Consider the following 20,273-nt stretch of genomic DNA (forward strand, 5'->3'; position numbering starts at 1 on the left):
TTAATGACAAAAATTTTAACTTATCAGGAAGATATAAGGTGCCATCAAAATACAAAAATAAAAATAACTTAATTCTTGTTTGTGTAAATAAGCCTAGAGTAAAATGATTTCATTATATGTCATTTTTGTTTAAACTCACAGAATCTATTGACGATTTTAAGTGAAGATTCCTGTTAATATCTCACATACTCTGTGTGAATCTATAGTACATTTTGTCTTAATTCAAGTCAGTATAGTTATACCAGGTTTTTCTTGTTGTTATTGTTTGCACACCTTTTTTTTTTTTTTTTACCTTGTTTACTATTTTTCTTATGTAGCCTTAGTTTTAGATGTATTTTTTATAGGAAACTAATAATTGAATTTTGAATTTGCCGATCTGAAAAATATTTTTATCATAGCCTCTTACTTTTTCTCTGCTTTTTGCATAGTTTCCTCTGACTTCTTCGTTTTTGTTTAGTTTTGAGCTTGTTGATTTCTTGTTGGAGACTTTCTTCAAATATGTTATATCTGAAGTCGGTTTTTAAGATTGGCCAATAAAAAATGACTGGGAAGTCTGTGTATAAACAGATTTGCGACTGGTAAGATTTGGGGAAAAGGAGTTGTGTTTGGCGGGAATTGATAATAAAGACTGTGGGAAGGGTGGAGTTGGTTAGTGTTCTTTGTAATGTAACTTCTGTCTTCAACCCAGGATAGTGTAATAATGTGGGTGTACCAGTGACTGATCTCAGAATTGATGAAGGTGTCACAGGGTACAATAATAGAATTTGTAATGATGTCTTCCATGCCTCAGTACATTTGGACCTTGGCCTATACACTGACAACATGGGTAGCTATAGCAGCAACTTTGGTGAACATCAGTAGGACAGGATAGCTTGGGAACCATCTTTGTCATCAGTGTCAACTGGAGAATAGCACTGTGGTAGCTAAGAGTTCTCACAGAACAAATAAGTTTTTGAAACCTCATTGAATTATCTGGGAAGAACCTCATGGGCCAGAAATGCTCACAAGGAGAGTGGAAATCTGCCTTTATTTCCTTTTGTTCTTACTATCGGCCGGTGTGGTGTAGCTTATAAAGCACACTGTGAAAGCAGACTGTGGAATTCTTTATTGTTAAGTCAGATGAAGCTGTGTAATTAATAAAAATGCAGAGTCAATTTATGGAGCAATAATGTGATATCACTTCTAACTTGAAAAGCATTTGATAATAATTAGACATTTGTTAGACTAAGGAGATGGCCCATGGGCTTGGCTGTTACATGGAGAGTTCAATTCTAGGGATGGCTGAGTGTGAAGGTGTGCGATATTTAGCATCCTGATAGTATTTAACACCTGCAAAGTGTTCGAATTCTATGTCTGCCATCCCGAATTACTCATATTATTGGCATACTCAGTTCTAGGGATCCTCTTCCAACCTCCTGTGACCTCTCTCCAGCCCTCTATTCTCCACTAAGTGATGTTTGCTTAATTTGCTCTTTTTGTTACCTTCTGTTGACTCTCTGTAGCAAACCTATAAAATCTTTAATCTGTTAGAAATGCAGCCTCCACTCTCTCCAAGCTATACTTTATCTGTCCTTATTTGGTCTTTTGTCAACACCTTTTATTTCAAAATCAGATTCCCTGTAGACTACCAAGCTAAGATATGTGATCTCTTTATTTAGCTTTTTATCTATGAAATGCACAGATGTTCCCACACTTTTTGCCACTCATTTGACACACTCTCACAGTGTGCCTCACATCTCACATTCTAACAGATAGGGTTTTTTTGTTTAGTTTTGTTTTGTTTTGTTTTACAGAGACAGAGAGAGAGTCAGAGAGGGATAGATAGGGACAGACAGACTGGAACGGAGAGAGACGAGAAGCATCAATCATCAGTTTTTCGTTGTGACACCTTAGTTGTTCATTGATTGCTTTCTCATATGTGCCTTGACCGCGGACCTTCAGCAGACCAAGTAACCCCTTGCTCGAGCCAGCGACCCCGGGTCCAAGCTGGTGAGCCTTGCTTAAAGCAAATGAGCCTGCGCTCAAGCTGGCGACTTCGGGGTCTCGAACCTTGGGTCCTCTGCATCCCAGTCCAATGCTCTATCCACTGCACCACCGCCTGGTCAGGCCAGATAGGGTTTTAATGAGAACATGTATTATACCCCTTTATTTAAAGGAGGGGTGTGCTATTCTGAACTGTAGCACACTTATATATTTTGTACATATAAACAGTACACTAATATTTAAATAAAGGTCTCCATGTTTTCTTGGGCAGTGGCATAACAGACGGGCACAATATATACATTGATTTTTGTTCTTAATTGGAGTGCCCTGAAAACCAGCCTCAGTCTGTCAGCCACACTGCTGAGTCTTCTTGCAGCCAGTTCAGAGGCATTCCTTTCTCAAAGGAATTAAAGGATAGTTAAAACTGAATGAAACATTCAAAATATTCACATTTTTAGGGTCTAAAAACTTTCTTTTGGTGACTGGTTATAACTCTTGTCATGGCACCTAAGAGAAGCTATGTCAGGTTAGTTTAAGAACAAAAATGGTGGGCAATAATTAGATGGGAGCAGTAATTATTAGGCATTAACAGGGTGTCCCATGGAATCCAAAGTGCAGGAATGCAGGTCTCCCGAAGGCTGCTTGGATTAGTGAACTCAGTGGAAGTCCGAGACTGGGTGGTGGCTCTGGGGAGATGCAGCTCCTGGGTGCTACTCTTGACGTCTTATAATGAATTACCCTCAAAGGAAACAGATCACGTGTGCTGGTACACGGGCAAACAGAGTAGATAGCCTTTCTAGGTTTTAAAAAAAATCTCTCCATCAGCACTTGTAGGAAGAAGGTATAGTATAGTGGTTAAGCGCCTAGATTTGGAAGTCAGTCAGATTTAGATTCATTCAGTCTTGTCCATTTACCAGATGTTTGACCTTGAAAAAGTTGCAAAATCTGTCTAAAGCCTCAATTCTATATCTGTGAAATAGGAGTAATGCTCCATTTCATTGTTCTGATATGAAAGTTTATGGGGACACAGTAGATAAAGTGCTAATAACAGTCTCTGGCACATTGTAAGCGTGTACTTTATCGTAGTTATATCTATTTTTGGCTATAATGGAAAGCCATTGAATTAGAGACCCAGAACTTTGGAGTGAGACCTTAAGAGATTTATATAGATCCTCCAAGGTAGCTGAATGAAGCATGTTGAAAAAGAGTTGTTTTTTAAAAGTTCCTAAATTTGTTCTTGTTGTTAAATAAAAACTATTTAATTATCTGTTTATTTTACGGATTACAAAACTATCTGAAATAACCCCAGGAAATAAATAACTGGACTGGAGATGGTTTATCTCTCAGTGACTTCAAAAATGTGCTTCTTCATACATTTAGTAGATAAATAACAAATATATCATTCTTTATGTTGTTTTAAAGTTAATATAAGAAGAATCAAGTTCAACTAGTACTCTAAGTTGTACAGGTATTATCATATAAGAAAAGAACAAATTTAAAAAAAAATATGAGTGGAAAAACTTAGTTACAGAGATGGATAATAAATAGATAGATACATACATACATAGGTAGATCCTAACTATCATTCATTAATTATGTGATGTTGATTAGGCAAGTTAAGTGATCCCTCTGAGTCTCAGTTTTCTGAGAAATAGAAAAATGGGGAAAATAATACTTAGGATTTTCTTGACTATCAAATGAGAAAATGGAAATGTAATACTTAGTCAATAGTAAGAATGGTCTTATTATTTGTTATTTAGTGATCAGTTGTATCTTTGAATCTCTCTTTGAGCTGTGAAGAATATGAATTGGTGTTATGGCAAGAAGATAAGAATTAGTTAAACAAAAGGACGATGAAATTAAATCTTCTGGTTATTGTTATTTAAGTAATAATTTAAAATAAATATATTTGAATCAAATTTTCTTCATTATGTAGAAGATTTTCCCAAATCTTGACATTATTCTGAACATTTTTTAGGTAGTATATTATAGCTACAGCCTCAGTCCTGCACCTCTTCAATAGTTCTGACTTGACAGAACTGAAGGAAAGTGAGCTCTTCTCTTTCCTTTCAAGTTCCTCTAATTCAGGAATTGTTTCTGCTCTCTTCATGCTCGAGTGAGCATGAAGTGATGCCCTTGCTGAGTATTTCTGTTTGATTTTCCAAAAGCTGTTGTCAGTCTTGCAGCTCAAAATGGAATGCACATGGTAATTGGTATAGTCACCAGGTCTAATTGGAACTGACCCAGACACCCTCTGAGCTCTTCCTAGCCTTTCAGATTTCTAAGTGTGTAGGTAAGACAAAGCAGGAACGTATATTGAAAGGGGGAAAAGTCCCTTTGCGTGTTGCTGAACCAGGAAGCTTTGACTGTATGGCTCTCTGAGTCTGGACAATGTCTTGTGTGTTTGTTTCCACAGAGCATATATCATTACAGACTATATGGGCATCCGAAATGAAAGTTTCATGAAATTAGCTGCAGTAGGGACCTGGATGGGGGACTTTGTCACAGCTTGGATGGTAAGAAATTTTAACTTCACTCATTTCACATATCAGATAGAAGACCTGTTTAAAATGTTGGATAGACACCGCTTTTGATGGTTTAGAGCAAAATAGTTACCTCTATTTCGAGTGGGACAAATTCATGAATATAGAAAAATCCAGAGAGTATATATACTATCTGTTTACCTTAGGAAAAAAATACAATGGTAATACTGATGGCTGTCCCTTGAAATGTGCACACGTGCACACACACAGAGAGAGAGATATACAAATTCATGGAATTAATAGAAAATTATTCCCTAGGAAGTCCTTAATAATTTTGTAAAAATTTGTTGTTGTTGTTGTTTTTAAGACGCGTACAATTTTCAGGTAAGGAATGTTTTCTAACCTGTCTCAAAAAACCATATTAAACACTCTTGAAGAACTTCTAAAATAGTTTTATGTATTGTTTCCTCATTGAACCTAACTTAATGGTAACTAAAAGTTCTGAGAGTTATATATTTGATCCCTTTTATTTATCATCAGTTTTTATTATTATAAGTCTGCAACAAATAGTCAAATGATATCTCATGCTGAGCTTATCTGTCAAGAAAGTAGCTTCTGTTTATTAACCTTTGGGTTAATTTAATATAGTAGGTATCTAAAAGGCTCTAGGACTTAGAAGTTTATAAGAAAATCTTGGAGTGCAAAGAGCATAATTCTCATAAGAATGGGATATTTTAACATTTATTAACACCTTTTGTAAGTGCAGTTAATCCTAATTAGCTTTATTCATGTACTCATTTGAAAAGGAAACCTACCAAAGGAATGATGATACCCAACCTAAATAAGACTTGGCATGGACAGATGTGTTCTAGAGACCACAGGTAGATTGTCAGAACCATCACTGCCATTTTGTTGATAGTTTTGCTTCTTCTCAAGAAGTTTTTCAGGGAAAAGAAGCAGTGATATGTTAAGTGCTACTATTGTGATCATCTTGCAGGAGTATCAAGCAACCATAAAAGGGTTTGTAGAGACTGTTTTTGAGCTTCTTCCCACCTTTGTTCAGTCATAGAATGTTAACAGAGCAAATGACCAGATGCATCCCATTCCATTAACTTTAAAATCTAAATTTGTAAAGTGATTTATTTTATTTGCACTCTCTAGAAGTAACAATCAGAATATACCAGCTATTGAGACCAGGCTGCCTCATGACAAAAATTTTTATTTCCATTGGAAATAATTATTTAAAAGGAACTTAGAATATATACTTTCTGTGAAACTTGAGGTGATGCCTTTTGAAAACTTTCTGCTTTATTTGTGGGTTTTGACTCCATGCTGTTATAGTCAGTCTGCTTACTAAAGTGGAGAATTAGATCAGAATTCAGAAAGGTGGATTCTCTGACCTCACTACCAGTGGTTTTGACCTTCCACAGGAATACACAATTCTCTGAGCCTCAGGGTGCACATTTCTTGAAAGGGTTTAATTAATACTTCCTTTTCAGTATTACAGGTTTTCTGTAAACATTAAATATGTGGCCAAGACTTAAAATGCTGAAGTGGAATGTAGGCTTAGAGCTTTATCATTGTCATTCATGCTTCGGGGCCTCCTGCCCTTGGCTGGGCCCAGTGCGTTGAAGTGATGGCAAGGCTGGGTCAGGGACCCAAGCCTCAGGCTGCCTCAGCCTCCTGACCCTGCTCTGGATCCTCTGGAGTGTGAGCATTGCTTCTTATCCAAGGCCTGGGGTTCAGAGCTGGAGTTTCCTTCCAACTGCCAATGCTAGAATAGACTAAGACAATATGGTCCATTGCCTCTTGACTTCTGTCTGACACTGACCCTGAGAAAAGTCAGGAGAGAAGCCACAGACCATTAAGACCTCAGAGTTTGCTTTGCAATTTGCAGGCAAAAGTCAGCTATTTAATACATAAATCATTTTCTTTCCTGTGATGACGTTGTTATTTGTTTGTGACCCTATTCCATCTTGCTCCTACTCTGACTTTCCTTTAAGATAATGTCTCCTAGGTCATATATGACTCTGCCTCTATTTACCAGTTATAGTTTTTATTTAGACTTTTTTCTTTTTTTTAAGATTTTATTTATTCATTATAGAGGGGAGGGAGAGAGAGAGAGAGAGAGAGAGAGAGAGAGAGAGAGAAGGGGGGAGGAGCAGGAAGCATGAACTCCCGTATGTGCCTTGACCAGGCAAGCCCAGGGTTTCAAACCGGCGACCTCAGCGTTTCCAGGTTGACACTTTATCCACTGTGCGACCACAGGTCAGGCGACTTTTTTCTTTTGAACCATAAGGTGTCATACAACTCTTAGAGAAGCCTGGGGAGGCACATGCATGGTGCAGCTTTGCCCAACGACCTTAACTGTTCTTGGTTGGATTTATAACTATGCACTTTTCTGCCTTACTTGAGGAAAATGTAAATATTTTCATAGTTCAGCCTGTGGTCTTTTTTTTTTTCTCTAAGTTCTGGTTAACCTTCATAGTTTCTTCTAAATTTATTATTTAATGCCTTCTATTTCTACTAGCTAATCTGATAACTTTTTACCTCTCCCTATCCCAGAGATGACCACTCTGAGCTGTACTGCCAATACTACAGAAGTAGGACTGGATTGAGAGTCAAGGAAATTATGTTTTAGGTTTAACTCAGCAATATGATCTTGAGTCACTTAACCTTCTAGGGCCTCTCATCTTCCTTTCTCTAAACTGAGAAGAATCCAAAGTCCCTTTCTGCTTATGTTATATGAAATATTGACCTTTACGGATTAGACACAGGGACAGGGATGACAAAAGAAGCACAGTGCTCTCCTGATTTGCAAGTACAGTCACACAGGGAGGGTTCCCAGAACACATCAGTTTTGTTTCCATTTCTGTTCACTGACTAGGCAGTAAGTTTCTGTATAAATATTTATATGTCTGTCTACCTATGTGTGCATTGATAACATTTTAAAAAGAATAGTTTTCCTCATGAGAGGAGCTTAGGGTAGCTTTGACCTTCATTTGTCTACAGAATTCTCATTGTGAAATGAATATCAATGATGAAAGTGATTGCCATGGAGGAGCAAGTAACTGTTTACATTTCTAATAAATGTGTGCTTTTTAATGTATTTCTGAAATAGAGGATTTTTCTTTTCCAGACATAATTCATAGCTTTCCTGTGGCTTTAAAAGGTACACAGGGACTGATACGATACACCAGGCAGCGGTGTGCCAACCAATCTGGCAAACCTCTTCGGCCCTCTCAACTGAGCGTCAGGCTTTGGGTTCCATTCCCTAGGCAGTCCTGGCTTTTCCTGGCTCTGCGGTGCTCCTCATGCAGAGGACAACGATATGTCAGTCAGGGTTAAAGTTCCTAATCTTTGTGAAATAGATTTTTAAGAATAATTAGTATAAAAAGAAATACATAGGCCCCAGCCAGGTAGCTCAGTTGGTTAAAGCGCTGTCTTGGTACCTCAAGGTTTTAGGTTCTATCTCCGGTCAGCACACATTCAAGAATCAACAAATGAGTGCAGAAAGAAGTGGCTAATCAGTCAAGGTCCCCCCCACCCTGTGTATGTGTGTATGTGTGTGTGTTTCTCTCCCTCTCTAAATCAAGAAATTAAAAATAAACCCAAAACACATAAAATGACACCTGGTGTAATTTATCACTGAGCTGGCCCTTTATGTTGGAGGGTGCAGAGAAGAGCTGTCATGAAGGTATGCATGAATCAGAAACATGGGATGTCTCATGCGACCCCATTGCCACATATCCACAAATCTGCCCATGCTCTGTGCCATGGAGCAAGGAGCTGAGTGGGGCTGGTCGGTCCCACAGCACATTGCTCCCGTGTTCCCACCCCTCCTTCACAAGACAAAGGTCACACAGCCTACGGTCGGGTCTCAGGTGGCAGGGGATTCTGAGGACATCATGAGAGCTCCTCGTTTATTACCACCAGGGAAAATCACTTCCTGTTTATGTAGCCCTAACCATCCCTTTTCCCATCCCCTTCCTCTTCCTGCTTCAGAGCTTTTCTCTTACAGCTATGATAGTGACAGAAACATCAGACTCTGGGTTCATGGTTGGGAGAGGGGGCATGCAGGGCAGGGTACGAATCAGGTGAAGTTGAGCCATGACTAAAGAAAACAGTTCTCACAGTAAACACTAAAATCATCACTGAGCTTCTTTCATCATAGAGCCTTGTTTGGCCTTGACATAGTTCTCCCAGGGTTGTCTGTGGACTTTTGTATATAAGTGTGCCACTGCCACCATGAAGCTATTCATACACACACAGAACAAGTTGGTTGTTTGCCAATTGACTTTCCTTTATTTCAAGTTTTTATAGCCACCATTTGCTTGTTAAATTGTATGCGATTTTAATAGACTTTGTTTTTCTTCTTGAAACTCATAGTTCCATTAGAGCCAGATAAGCTTAGTCAGTACCTTCATGAGGAAATGCCTTTAAGTGGGTAAAACATAGCCTTTGTAGCCAGATTATAACAAGGAATAAAACTTTTAAATTTGCTTAATTATTTCTCTCTATTAAAGCTATATCAGGAATATGATTTTAGAACAATAGTCTTTAAAATTATAAAATTATTTTACCATTCTATTTTAACTGCCTTTGCTTTACGTGTAAATGTTATACCTTGTCTTAAATATTTGAGTGACAAATTTTGCCTTTTTATTTTTCATATTTTTTTTATTTCTTCAAAGAGATTTTATAATTCATATTTATAATGCTATTAATTTTGTTTCAAAAGACTATTTAAGAAGGTTGGAAACTCCTCCTTGGTTGACTATAAATGCTTTTTAAAAAGATTTTATTTGTTGATTATAGAGAGAGAAGAGGAAAGAGAGACAGGCAGGGGAGGAGCGGGAAGCATCAACTTGTAGTAGTTTCTTCTTGTATGTGCCTTGACCAGGCTAGCCCAGGGTTTCGAACCAGTGACCTCTGGGTTCCAGCTCACTCTGTCCACTGTGTCTCCATAGATCAAGTGGCTATAAATGCTTTGAGGGGAATTACAGTGCCAGTTATGTTCACAGTTATATTCCTAGCATACAACATAGTACCAGGCATGCAGTAAGTACCCAGGAAATAGTTCCTGAAAGAGTAGGTAGATCATGAGAGCACATACGCTTTAACTTCCATTTCCTTTTTCCTCATTCTGTTTTGTGACTTCGTGTTCTAAAATGAATATGGCACATACTAAAACGGTGATGGGGAGGACAGCTGCGTTGTTCAGGATATATAGATAACAATTCTTCCCATCTTCCTTCCCTGCTCTGCCTCCACCCCAAAGGCTATGCACTTGCTTCTGCTGAGCTTGTTTCCGTAACCAGAAGGACACATGCTCATAAACAGTCTTCAGTGGAGGGAATTCTCCGAGAATGGAGGTGTAACCATTTGAGTATAAAAGGCATTCTTTGGCCAAACAAAGGTTGAGTTTCTCAGATCCTACTAGAGTTCCTTGAATGGTCAATGTTGCTGTCAGTGGCATAAGTTCTGTTCTTGGCTTAGAGGACAAAAGGAAGGTAGGCTGAGATGTACCCCTTCAGCCACGGGAGCAGACAGTTGTTTCTGTGTAAGATGGAAATTAGTTAAACTTTGGTAGATGGAGGCAGGCAGAATTAAGAATGCTGTGTAGCCCTGGCCGGTTGGCTCAGTGGTAGAGCGTCGGCCTGGTGTGCAGAAGTCCTGGGTTTGATTCCTGGCCAGGGCACACAGGAGAAGCGCCCATCTGCTTCTCCACCCCTCCCCCTCTCCTTCCTCTCTGTCTCTCTCTTCCCCTCCCGCAGCCAGGGCTCCATTGGAGCAAAGATGGCCCGGGCGCTGGGGATGGCTTCTTGGCCTCTGCCCCAGGTGCTAGAGTGGCTCTGGTCGCAACAGAGCGACGCCCCGGAGGGGCAGAGCGTCGTCCCCTGGTGGGCGTGCCGGGTGGATCCCAGTCGGGCGCATGAGGGAGTCTGTCTGACTGTCTGTCCCCGTTTCCAGCTTCAGAAAAATACAAAAAAATAAGAAAGAAAAAAAAAAAAGAATGCTGTGTACCTGGGGATAATTTATACTCTTTCTGGGTTAGTATTTATTAACACATCTAGAACAGAACAGAGGAAGGAAATACTTCTGCAGTGTTTGAGAATAAATTATTCCTTCTAGCTGAAATATAAAACAAATTTTGTAATTATGTATACATGCTAACCTAAAATTAGGTAAGTTTTTTTTCTATTGTTCCATGCTTATTGCACACTTACTAAGGAAGGGGTGTGGTTCTTTTTGTTACTTTTATTTTACCAATTAGTATTAGTTTATTTAGTTCAAATTTTTCTGTTATACATGGCACTAGTTTGTGGACTGCTCTCAAATGCTGTTTGTCAATGAACAATAACCTGGAATGTAACCGACATGGTATCTAGCTTATTATTCTTTCTAGAATTGAGCTTGACAATTTGTATTATGATCAATGCCAGTTTTCTAATTATTTCTCCTCCACTGATATTTTTAAATGACAGAATAAAAGGCATAATTAAATTGATTTGTATCCAAAATAAAGTAGCAATAATGACTTTACTGAACTTCCTAATAGAAAGGAATTTAAACTGCGAAGCAGGGAAGGAAGGATCAGAGTTGGCAAACCCACTGAATGAGTGTGAAGATAAATGGAAGGGCACACATCAGACATTTAACCGCTGGGTCTGGACTCCAGAGCCCAACATTACTCTGAGTTTTTCTCTTTTGCTTTCTTCATCAGCCTGTTCATTAGAGCTAGTTTATGACTTCAGTCTACTCCATGATTAGTTAACTCCATGTTTGGTAGATTTGTAGTTCCATTTCATTATTTTCTACAGTGAATGAGAAACTGGATCAAGAACTTAATTAGGTTATAGACTCTCTTTCAGTAAGATTTTATGTTAAGTGAGATTCCATAGAAAAAGAGCATGTCTCAGGTTTGGGGACTCATGATTTATTGAGGAAGTGCTCTCCAAGAAACTAGTAAGGGGATGAGTAAAGCAGGAGAGAAGAGGGGAAGGAGGCAAGCAGAGATGTGGTCATATGGCTCCAGGTAAAGTCTGCCCATGGCCTGATCCACCGGGCTGGTATCATGTTCCTGGAGAATAGAGAACACCAGCAAGTGAAGAGAATCCCGGTTGGGCACCAGCATTGGCTCCCACACAGACAAAACCTGAGACATAGAATTAATGGCATCCATAATGGCCAAAAATCATTGCCAGTTCATCTGGTCATTTGATTAACTCAAAGAGCATAATAGAGGCATTATTTTTTACATTACCTTTTTATTCTATAGAAAATATAGAACCAAATGCGGGGATTTTGCTTTCACATGTATAAATATTTTAACATCTCTATAAATATTTTATCAATGTGTTTCATGTTCTTCAAAATAATAATTTTTCACTAAAAAATTAATAAGACAAGAGAGGCCAATTTCCTGTTTTTAGATAGCATCACAAATGGTGATCAAGTCTTAATTTTCAGGACCTTTGGATTTGTAAAACAGTAACATAACATGTGAAATTAAAAAAGATTTCTGAGTAAAATAGATTTTAGTATAGCACAAGTATATTTAAGAATACAATAAGATATTTTGGCTCTGCTTACAACTGCCTTAGTTCAATATCTATCAGAAATTCTGTATGGTATAGGTGTATTATATGTAATTTATATTCATTTATTAAAAATGTATGGAATATATTATTCTAAGAGTAAGAAAGGTATCTAGGAAAGTGGGTTGAACTACATTAAGATGTGAAAGACACTAAGAACATATCTTAGGGAAAGACATTCTCAGCAGAGGCAGGGGAGGCTCATTTTTTTATCTTTTCCATTCCCAACTCAGTTTCAGCATCTTTTTTTTTTTCTTATAATTTTTTTTTCATTTTTCTGAAGCTGGAAACAGGGAGAGACAGTCAGACAGACTCCCGCATGCGCCCGACCGGGATCCACCCGGCATGCCCACCATGGCGCAACGCTCTGCCCACCATGGGGCAACGCTCTGCCCACCAGGGGGCGATGCTTTGCCCATCCTGGGCGTCGCCATGTTGCCACCAGAGCCACTCTAGCGCCTGAAGCAGAGGCCACAGAGCCATCCCCAGCGCCCAGGCCATCTTTGCTCCAATGGAGCCTTGGCTGCGGGAGGGGAAGAGAGAGACAGAGAGGAAAGCGTGGCGGAGGGGTGGAGAAGCAAATGGGCGTTTCTCCTGTGTGCCCTGGCCGGGAATCGAACCCGGGTCCTCTGCACGCTAGGCCGACGCTCTACCGCTGAGCCAACCAGCCAGGGCTCAGCATCTTTTAATTTCATTATACACTATTTCTATTACTTGGTTTATATTTACTCAAAGAACGTATCCTTTTTGTCCACCCATTCTTTATAATTTTCCTAACAATGTTTCATACTTTTCAAAGTACCATTTATCTATCATTTGCTAGAGGTAGCTTAAATAAAAACCAGGATACATTGATATATTTTTTTTCTTCTGAAAGCCAATAATAAAATGAAATGAGTGCTGATTGTTAATATCAGCTTAGATTAGAACCTCAAAAAAGAAATTATATGCTTCTTTTTGCAGTAATTTTACAAGTAGATATTCCTCTTAAACACTTTTAAACCTTTATTTAGTGCTGTTTTCTGTGGGCCCAGCATTAGTGTGTGTGTGTGTGTGTGTGTGTGTGTGTGTGTGTGTGTAAGTTTTCAATTACTTCCTAAAGTTTTTAGTGCTTTCAACTACTATAATATTCTGTTAAGCTAAATCATTTCTTGGGAATATTAAACCATAGATCTTAAAAAGACATGGACTATAGACAGAGAAGTTGGCTGGGTACTTGTTTTTCCACCAGCATGTCAATAAAATTTGTTGAATGTTGTCATTAGCTGCGAGGAGGGGAGTGCCTGCTTTTGCAGGTATTATTGAGTCCATCACATCTCAGACAAACTAGTATATTTAAACTTTAGAAAACTTATCTATTTATTTCTATTCCCTTCTGACAAATAAATTTAGGTGGTTAAAAGCACCTTGTATCTGGGAAAGAAGTGAAAGGATGCCTTTGTATTATACTATAATTAAGGGAGACTGTAACTCCAGACTACTGAGCTCTGTTCTGTTCATATGAGTTGCTGTCCTTTCGCAGCTGTTTGCCCCAAGGATACTTAGAACCAGAGAATTTTTATATTCACAGTGTATGTCGAATTTGTAGTTAAATGTTCTATAAACATCAAAAAAATTATAGCAATGAAGTGCCTGGTACTTATGTTTTTTGTTGTTCTTGCTTAATAAAAGCTATTATAATATGTTTCAAGAGACTGAATTATTTGATTGAACAGAGGAAATAATAATGCATGGTTACGTAAAATCATGTTTGGCATATGTTCTTCTCTGTTCACACATGTCTGAATGCCATCTGGGAAATAAAGAACATCCATGTGCCCTGGCTGGCAAAATATATTGAGGTTTATTCCACACCTGGGCCTGGCTCCATTATCCTTCATTAGTATACCAAGTTGCTCAATGAAACATCTTAACTAGTGTTGTGAACATGATATTGCACAAGGAAACAAGTCAACTAAGCAGAAAATAATAATTGTTACTAATTAAGGATAATATCAGATCAATACTTTTGAAATTTCCAAAGGTATCAAATACAACAGAAGATTAGGTCCACCTCAGTAGTTTCTTTAATGCTATAGAACAGGGTTTATAGAAAGTTAGAACACCACATGTGCAAACTTAAAAGTTTCAAGTTGTTCTTGACTACTAAGAAGGTATTTGAGAAGTAATGTCTAAATTAACCAAGTGCTCTAGATAAAACAGGAAGCCTGGAGAGAAGCCATCTATTTTCATTGGAAAGAATAGCACCTCTCATAAAGATTTTAAAATACATCATAAAAGGTACTGTGAACCTGTAGCTATTGGAGAAAATAAATGGTTTTCAAGGTCTGAGTACTTTTTTCCTTGACTTCTGTTATAATTATCCCAATTTCTATTTGGCGTTTTCAATTTCAACTAGGGTGACAGAATCAGTAGAAGATTCTTGATAAATCTAAGTGTAATTATATTTTGCCTCAATAAGAAATTAGCAAAATGAATCAGTTTTCTGCCTAACAAAATGCTTAATATCTAAACTCATTCCTTCATTGAATAAATATTTATTTATATGTTGACCTTATAGATTATTACATATATATATATATATTTTTTTTTTTTTGTATTTTTCCGAAGCTGGAAACGGGGAGAGACAGTCAGACAGACTCCCACATGCGCCCAACCGGGATCCACCCTGCATGCCCACCAGGGGCAACGCTCTGCCCACCAGGGGGCGATGCTCTGCCCCTCCGGGGCGTCTCTCTGCTGCGACCAGAGCCACTCTAGCACCTGGGGCAGAGGCCAAGGAGCCATCCCCAGCGCCCGGGCCATCTTTGCTCCAATGGAGCCTTGGCTGCGGGAGGGGAAGAGAGAGACAGAGAGGAAGGAGGGGGTGGGGGTGGAGAAGCAAATGGGCGCTTCTCCTATGTGCCCTGGCCGGGAATCGAACCCGGGTCCCCCACACGCCAGGCCGACGCTCTACCGCTGAGCCAAACGGCCAGGGCCATATATATTTTATTATATGATTTTTCTGACTACAACAAAGGATTAAGTTAATTAAAATGACATAATTATTGAAAAAATTTTACCAACAAATTGGCTTTACTACATTGTGGAAATATAAAAAGTCCTTTCAAAGATGATTTTAAAATCCATTTTTCCCAAAGTATAAAATACCATATCTATGTGTATTAAAGAAAATGTTTTTTCTTTTTTACAAATGCTTTACTTTGACTATATGAACATTTAGAAAAACAAGCCAAAAATTATGCTTGATACCTGGTATTTTCCTTTCTCAGTCCTTTATGTCTTTAAGGTAGGGCCATTGGTGTCTTTTTGAAATTGCTGACCCATGACTATACCTATAGACTACACTACTTTTGAGAAAATGAGTTCTCTAGTTTCAAAGGACCTGTTAAATCTCAGGGTGTATTCTACTAAATGGGTATTGTACAAATTTATTTTAATTAATATTTTAGCCCAAATGTTTTCTCAGGTATCATTTGCCTTTATTTAAACGACTATTTTCACAAATACTCTTATGTGAAAAAATCATCAAATAAATTGCATCAAGTTTGAATATTTACCAAACTTTGATGCTGCAAAGTTAGACCTTTAGTAGTCTTAGACTTTTCTGAGGGTCTCGCTCTTTTATTAATTAAAAATAATGAATAATTTACTTAATATATACTGAGTGTCTACAGAATAATAGAAAATGTGTGAGGTAGTAAACATTAGAACATATTACATATGGCAAAAATGGAATTCTAGTATCACTGCATGCACAGTTAACTTTTTCTTATTAAAGACATCTTGTTAAGGGCCTTCCCCAGCCAGCCCTTTACAATGTTGTCCTGTAACATCTTTTGGTCTGTACGTATCTTCTCAACCTTCTTTCAATATCCTCAGTCATCAATTTGTGGTGAGGTTTTAATGAATAACAGTGGCTTTTTGTGTTAAACTTGCATAAATAATAAATACTGGAGTTGCATATTCAAATGCCCTGTGGGCCAGGGCAATCTCGTAAAACTGTGAAACATCTGGTGTGAGATAAAAGGCTGTGAATGGGGGGCCGAGGGAGCTGTGTTGAAACAGAGAACATATCCCCTACAAAGAGGCATCAAAATTCAGTTTAGTGCAGAAATACCAAGAATGTCAAGTAGGGAATGACTTTAGCACAAATTCTGCCCACTGATCATATATTTTGTGTTTTATGAACCGGGGGAATTAAGCTGGAAACCGACGTGATGTGAATGTTGAAAGATCAGTGTGAGGAGTGAATGTGGGCAAGGGGCGCTCTGAAACATCCCTGTCACACTCTTAAACTTACCCTGTCTAAGGGTTGCTTCCCCCGGTTTTGTGACAAACACTAAGAAGCAGGGGAGATAAGAACTCCCTGCACTCTAATCACAGCTGATAAAAACCACCGGAGTTCTTGTACCTCTTGGCACTCGATCCTCCTGAACAGTTAAGGCTGAAGTGGGCAAAAACACATGTTCATAATAACACTTTCTGAAGTGTGAACGAAAAGCTCGTGGTGTGGTCAGGTTAGCCACCATCAGCATGGGTGCAGAGAGCCCTGACGCGCAGGCTGCGTCTGTTGACTTACTGACTAGATTTGCTTAATCATGAGGAAATGGTGTATGGATGGGCACTGAATGAATAGTCGCTGTGAAAACTTCAACAAATACAAATATTAAAGTGTCAGAATTTGTAAAGTTTTTAGGCAGTTTCCATATAGAAACAATGAACCAAGCTTATTGTTTAGTTGGTTTGCCCACTTACTTTTTACCTGAGTTCCGTAAGGTGGTGTGGTTCCCAAATTTGTCCTGACATTGGAATTACCTGGGAAGGTTCAGAGGTGTCAGATGCCTATGTCCCACTCCAGAGACAATGATTTAATTTGTCTGGATTGTAGCACGGGTGTTAGAATGTTTAAAAGGTTCCCAGAGATTCTAATGTGAAGACATGCTTGGGACCATTTCTATAAGGTGATTCCGGGGAGTTGGCATGGAAATGTTTTGACATATGCTGAGGTCAGAACCATCTGATAGTAAGCTGAAAGGAAATCAAGGGGAGAAATATTTTGGTTCTGAGAGACTGTACGACAGAGAAGCAGCCATGCTGGCCACGGCGGATGGGAGCTGGGCTGGCTTACTCACTGAGTGGCAGCACCCAAAGGCCTTCACGTTGCCACAGGGCAATGAAAGCGAACAGTCAATAAATCTGCCTAGCTCTAAGTCTAGAACTTGATTCTGGCTTTTTGTAGAGCAACTTAATGACTTGCTTCTGATACACTCCACCAGCCTTGCTGAAGAGCTGACCAATATCCCTATGCCCAGGCTTTGGCTCAAATTATTCAAGAAGTTTGCCTCTGTAGATATCAGGGCAGGCATCCCAACCCCCGCCTTTTTCAAGTTCATAATACAGAAAATAAGCATGCTATAATTTTGCCTATTCTAATACAGTGTCATCTACATAAACTTCCTTCCGAGTCACCCTCCCACCAGTAAGTGACCTACGTCCCCAGTGCTCCATGTGCTTTAATTTCATTCTTTACCTCTCATTTAATGTTAGTGAGTATTATTGCCATTCACCCAGAGGGTGGCTTACTTTTAGTAATTATTACTCAGAAAATATGGCTGCAGACTGCTGTGAGAGAAAAGATAAAATGTGTGGAATTATTACTGTTAACACTGTTACTTAATTAAAAAAATTACAGTATTTTACAAATGAGAACATCTTAAAATATAGTTCACAATTTGCATTTTCTTAATAAAGACTTTTCACTAATTTTTATATCTTTTTATTTTCTCTATGCTGCCATTTCTACAGCTCAGCAAAACATGAGCTAATACCAAAATTGTATATTCACTATTTTTTATAGGGAACTATTTAAGTCAGGTTTTTTTGTTGTTTTTTTTTAATAAAATGAGTTGTTTTAAGTAGGTCACTCTACGAATAAATATACCTGATGTTAGTGCTATGTCATTTGCCAGAATTTCCACTGCTTATAGGAAGTAAGATCTGAATTATATGTTATGTTTAGTGCTGAAAATTCACAATGTAAAGTTTATATTCTTTAAGGAATACTTATATCTCATGTATGCTTTCAAAAGATGATAAGACAAATTTGAGTGGATAAACCGTGGTTCCTATTTACCAAAATAAGAGACTAAATAGTAGTGTTTAAAAATGTTGAATTTTAGGTCCTTGCTGGTAGGCTCAGTGGTAGAGTGTCGGCCTGGCATGTGGAAGTCCTTGGTTTGATTCCCGGCCAGGGCACACAGGAGAAGCGCCCATCTGCTTCTCCACCCTTCCCCCTCTCCTTTCTTTCTTTCTCTCTCTTCTTCTCTCTTAGCCAAGGCTCCATTGGAGCAAAGTTGGCCGGGCACTGAGGATGGCTCCCGGGCCTCACCTCAGGCGCTAGAATGGCTCAGCTCCTGTTGCAACAGAGCAACACCCCAGATGGGCAGAGCATCGCCCCCTGGTGGGCTTGCCAGGTGGATCCCGGTCAGGCACATGCAGGAGTCTGTATCTCTGCCTCCCCGCATCTCACTTCAGAAAAATGCTGAATTTTAAAATGTAACCTTGACACGAAGTAGAGAATTTGAACTTTTAACCACCAAAATCTTGGTCTTATAATTTTTCCTGCTGATAGGCTCTGAGTTCCAAATAGTATTAGAGTTCCTCTACCGGTATTAGAGACAAAAATAACACACTCAATTAAGTAATTTTCTTGTCATATACTTTTAGTACTGCTTATTTTAGTAGCGTTCAAGTTGAAAGTTTTGTTAAAATACTAATTTTCTATTTTCTAAAATGGATTATATGTAGAAAAACATGAAGGCAAGGGAGTTTGGGCCAAACATGCCAGTCAAGAGCAAACTTGGGAAGCAGATGAGTAAAGATGACATTTTCCTAGTCATTGCCACTATCAGGCACTGCTCATCTGATTCTCCCGCTGTGTTATGATTCCACAACTGTTCATTGACTTGTCTATAAAAGTAAAGCGTGGAGTCAATTAAGGTATGACAACAAAGGAATTCAGTAGCAAACCCAGCAGAATTCGCTGGTAAGTGTAGATTTTAATTCAGAAGTTTTGAGCAAACAGCCACACAAGAACAACAACTTTTGATGAAAAGTGAATCTTGACAGCAGCTCAGATCCCTGATATTTCAGTCCTGTTCATTTGTCAACATAAAGGTGAGATAGAGTCTTATGAGATTAAGCAAACTCCATGGCTAAAAATATAGTTTGACATTTCTTGAATGCACTTGACAAGACTCCACATAAAATTATATTGGTATTCTTTCCAGTTAAAAGAAGATTTTTAAGGAAATCTGAGTTCTTTTATTCACATTTAAATAAATTTTTGGTTACCACAGCATCTTAAAAATATTAATAATTATATATTGTTGGGTGTTAGATGTTGGGTATAGGGCGTTTTAGTACAGATTGCAAATAATAAACTTTAGAAATGTCATTGTAAAAATTAAGTTGCATTTGGGAAGTTTAAAAAAAATTAGCAAGGCCTGAAAAAGTCAATTCACATGGACTCTACACAATTATTGACCATGTTCTCAGTAGTTGTCAGTGTCCACCCTGCTCTTTGGCAGTGTTGCTGTGGTACAGCTGGCTGACAGCTTGTAGCTAATGTGCACGTGAAGACGAAAGGTGGCCAGAGGGAACAAGGGTTGCGTCATAAAAGATGGCAATAGCCTAAGTGACTGGGGGCTCGCATGGGTGAGAGGAGGAATCAGCAGGGAAATTCTGCGATAATTGGGATGATTAGGACTGGGGGGGGGAGGTAAATGAAAAATAATTAATGGAGAGAGAATTGGAGGAAACTGTATAGGTCCTGGAGCAATATCTCAGCAGTGGCGCAGCGAGAGGCAATCATTGTTTATCTCCAGATAGTGCAGCCATGCTATGCGGAAGGCTGCTTACCTGGAGTGCTTCAAATGGTTGTTGGTTTCTCTTCAGATGCTCTGTCACTGCCTTAAATCCCTGCCGTCTTCCCTTCCTTCCCTTTGAGATACATTATTTGCCAGCTTGTTGGACTCGACTCTTGTTCACTTTACTTTGAGGAACAACAGCCAGCAATGTTCAAGCACATTAGTTACTCCTTAAAAACCTTAAAAAAAGCAAAAGCAAAAACTGCAGATGGTTTAATTTTCTAACGTGAATGCAAAGGTGTGAATGGTTAATCAGGCTGACACAATTGCAGAGC

At 38.7% G+C, this 20,273-nt stretch overlaps 1 protein-coding gene across 5 annotated transcripts in view; it reads left to right on the plus strand.

Annotated features, from left to right (window-relative positions):
* The window catches only part of TMEM117 (transmembrane protein 117), a 512,620-nt gene that overhangs the window by 283,746 nt on the left and 208,601 nt on the right, over nt 1-20,273 (plus strand). For 4 of the 5 annotated variants that reach the window (XM_066369004.1, XM_066369006.1, XM_066369005.1 and 1 more), the window contains one exon: nt 4,400-4,499. The exons of the other annotated variant lie outside the window; for it this stretch is intronic. In XM_066369004.1, coding sequence (XP_066225101.1) covers nt 4,400-4,499 — 100 coding nt within the window. The remainder of the gene's footprint in view (nt 1-4,399; nt 4,500-20,273) is intronic. 5 annotated transcript variants of the gene reach the window in all.

This window comes from Saccopteryx leptura, chromosome 2, assembly GCF_036850995.1.
Source record: "Saccopteryx leptura isolate mSacLep1 chromosome 2, mSacLep1_pri_phased_curated, whole genome shotgun sequence".
NCBI classification, from domain to species: Eukaryota; Metazoa; Chordata; class Mammalia; order Chiroptera; family Emballonuridae; genus Saccopteryx; species Saccopteryx leptura.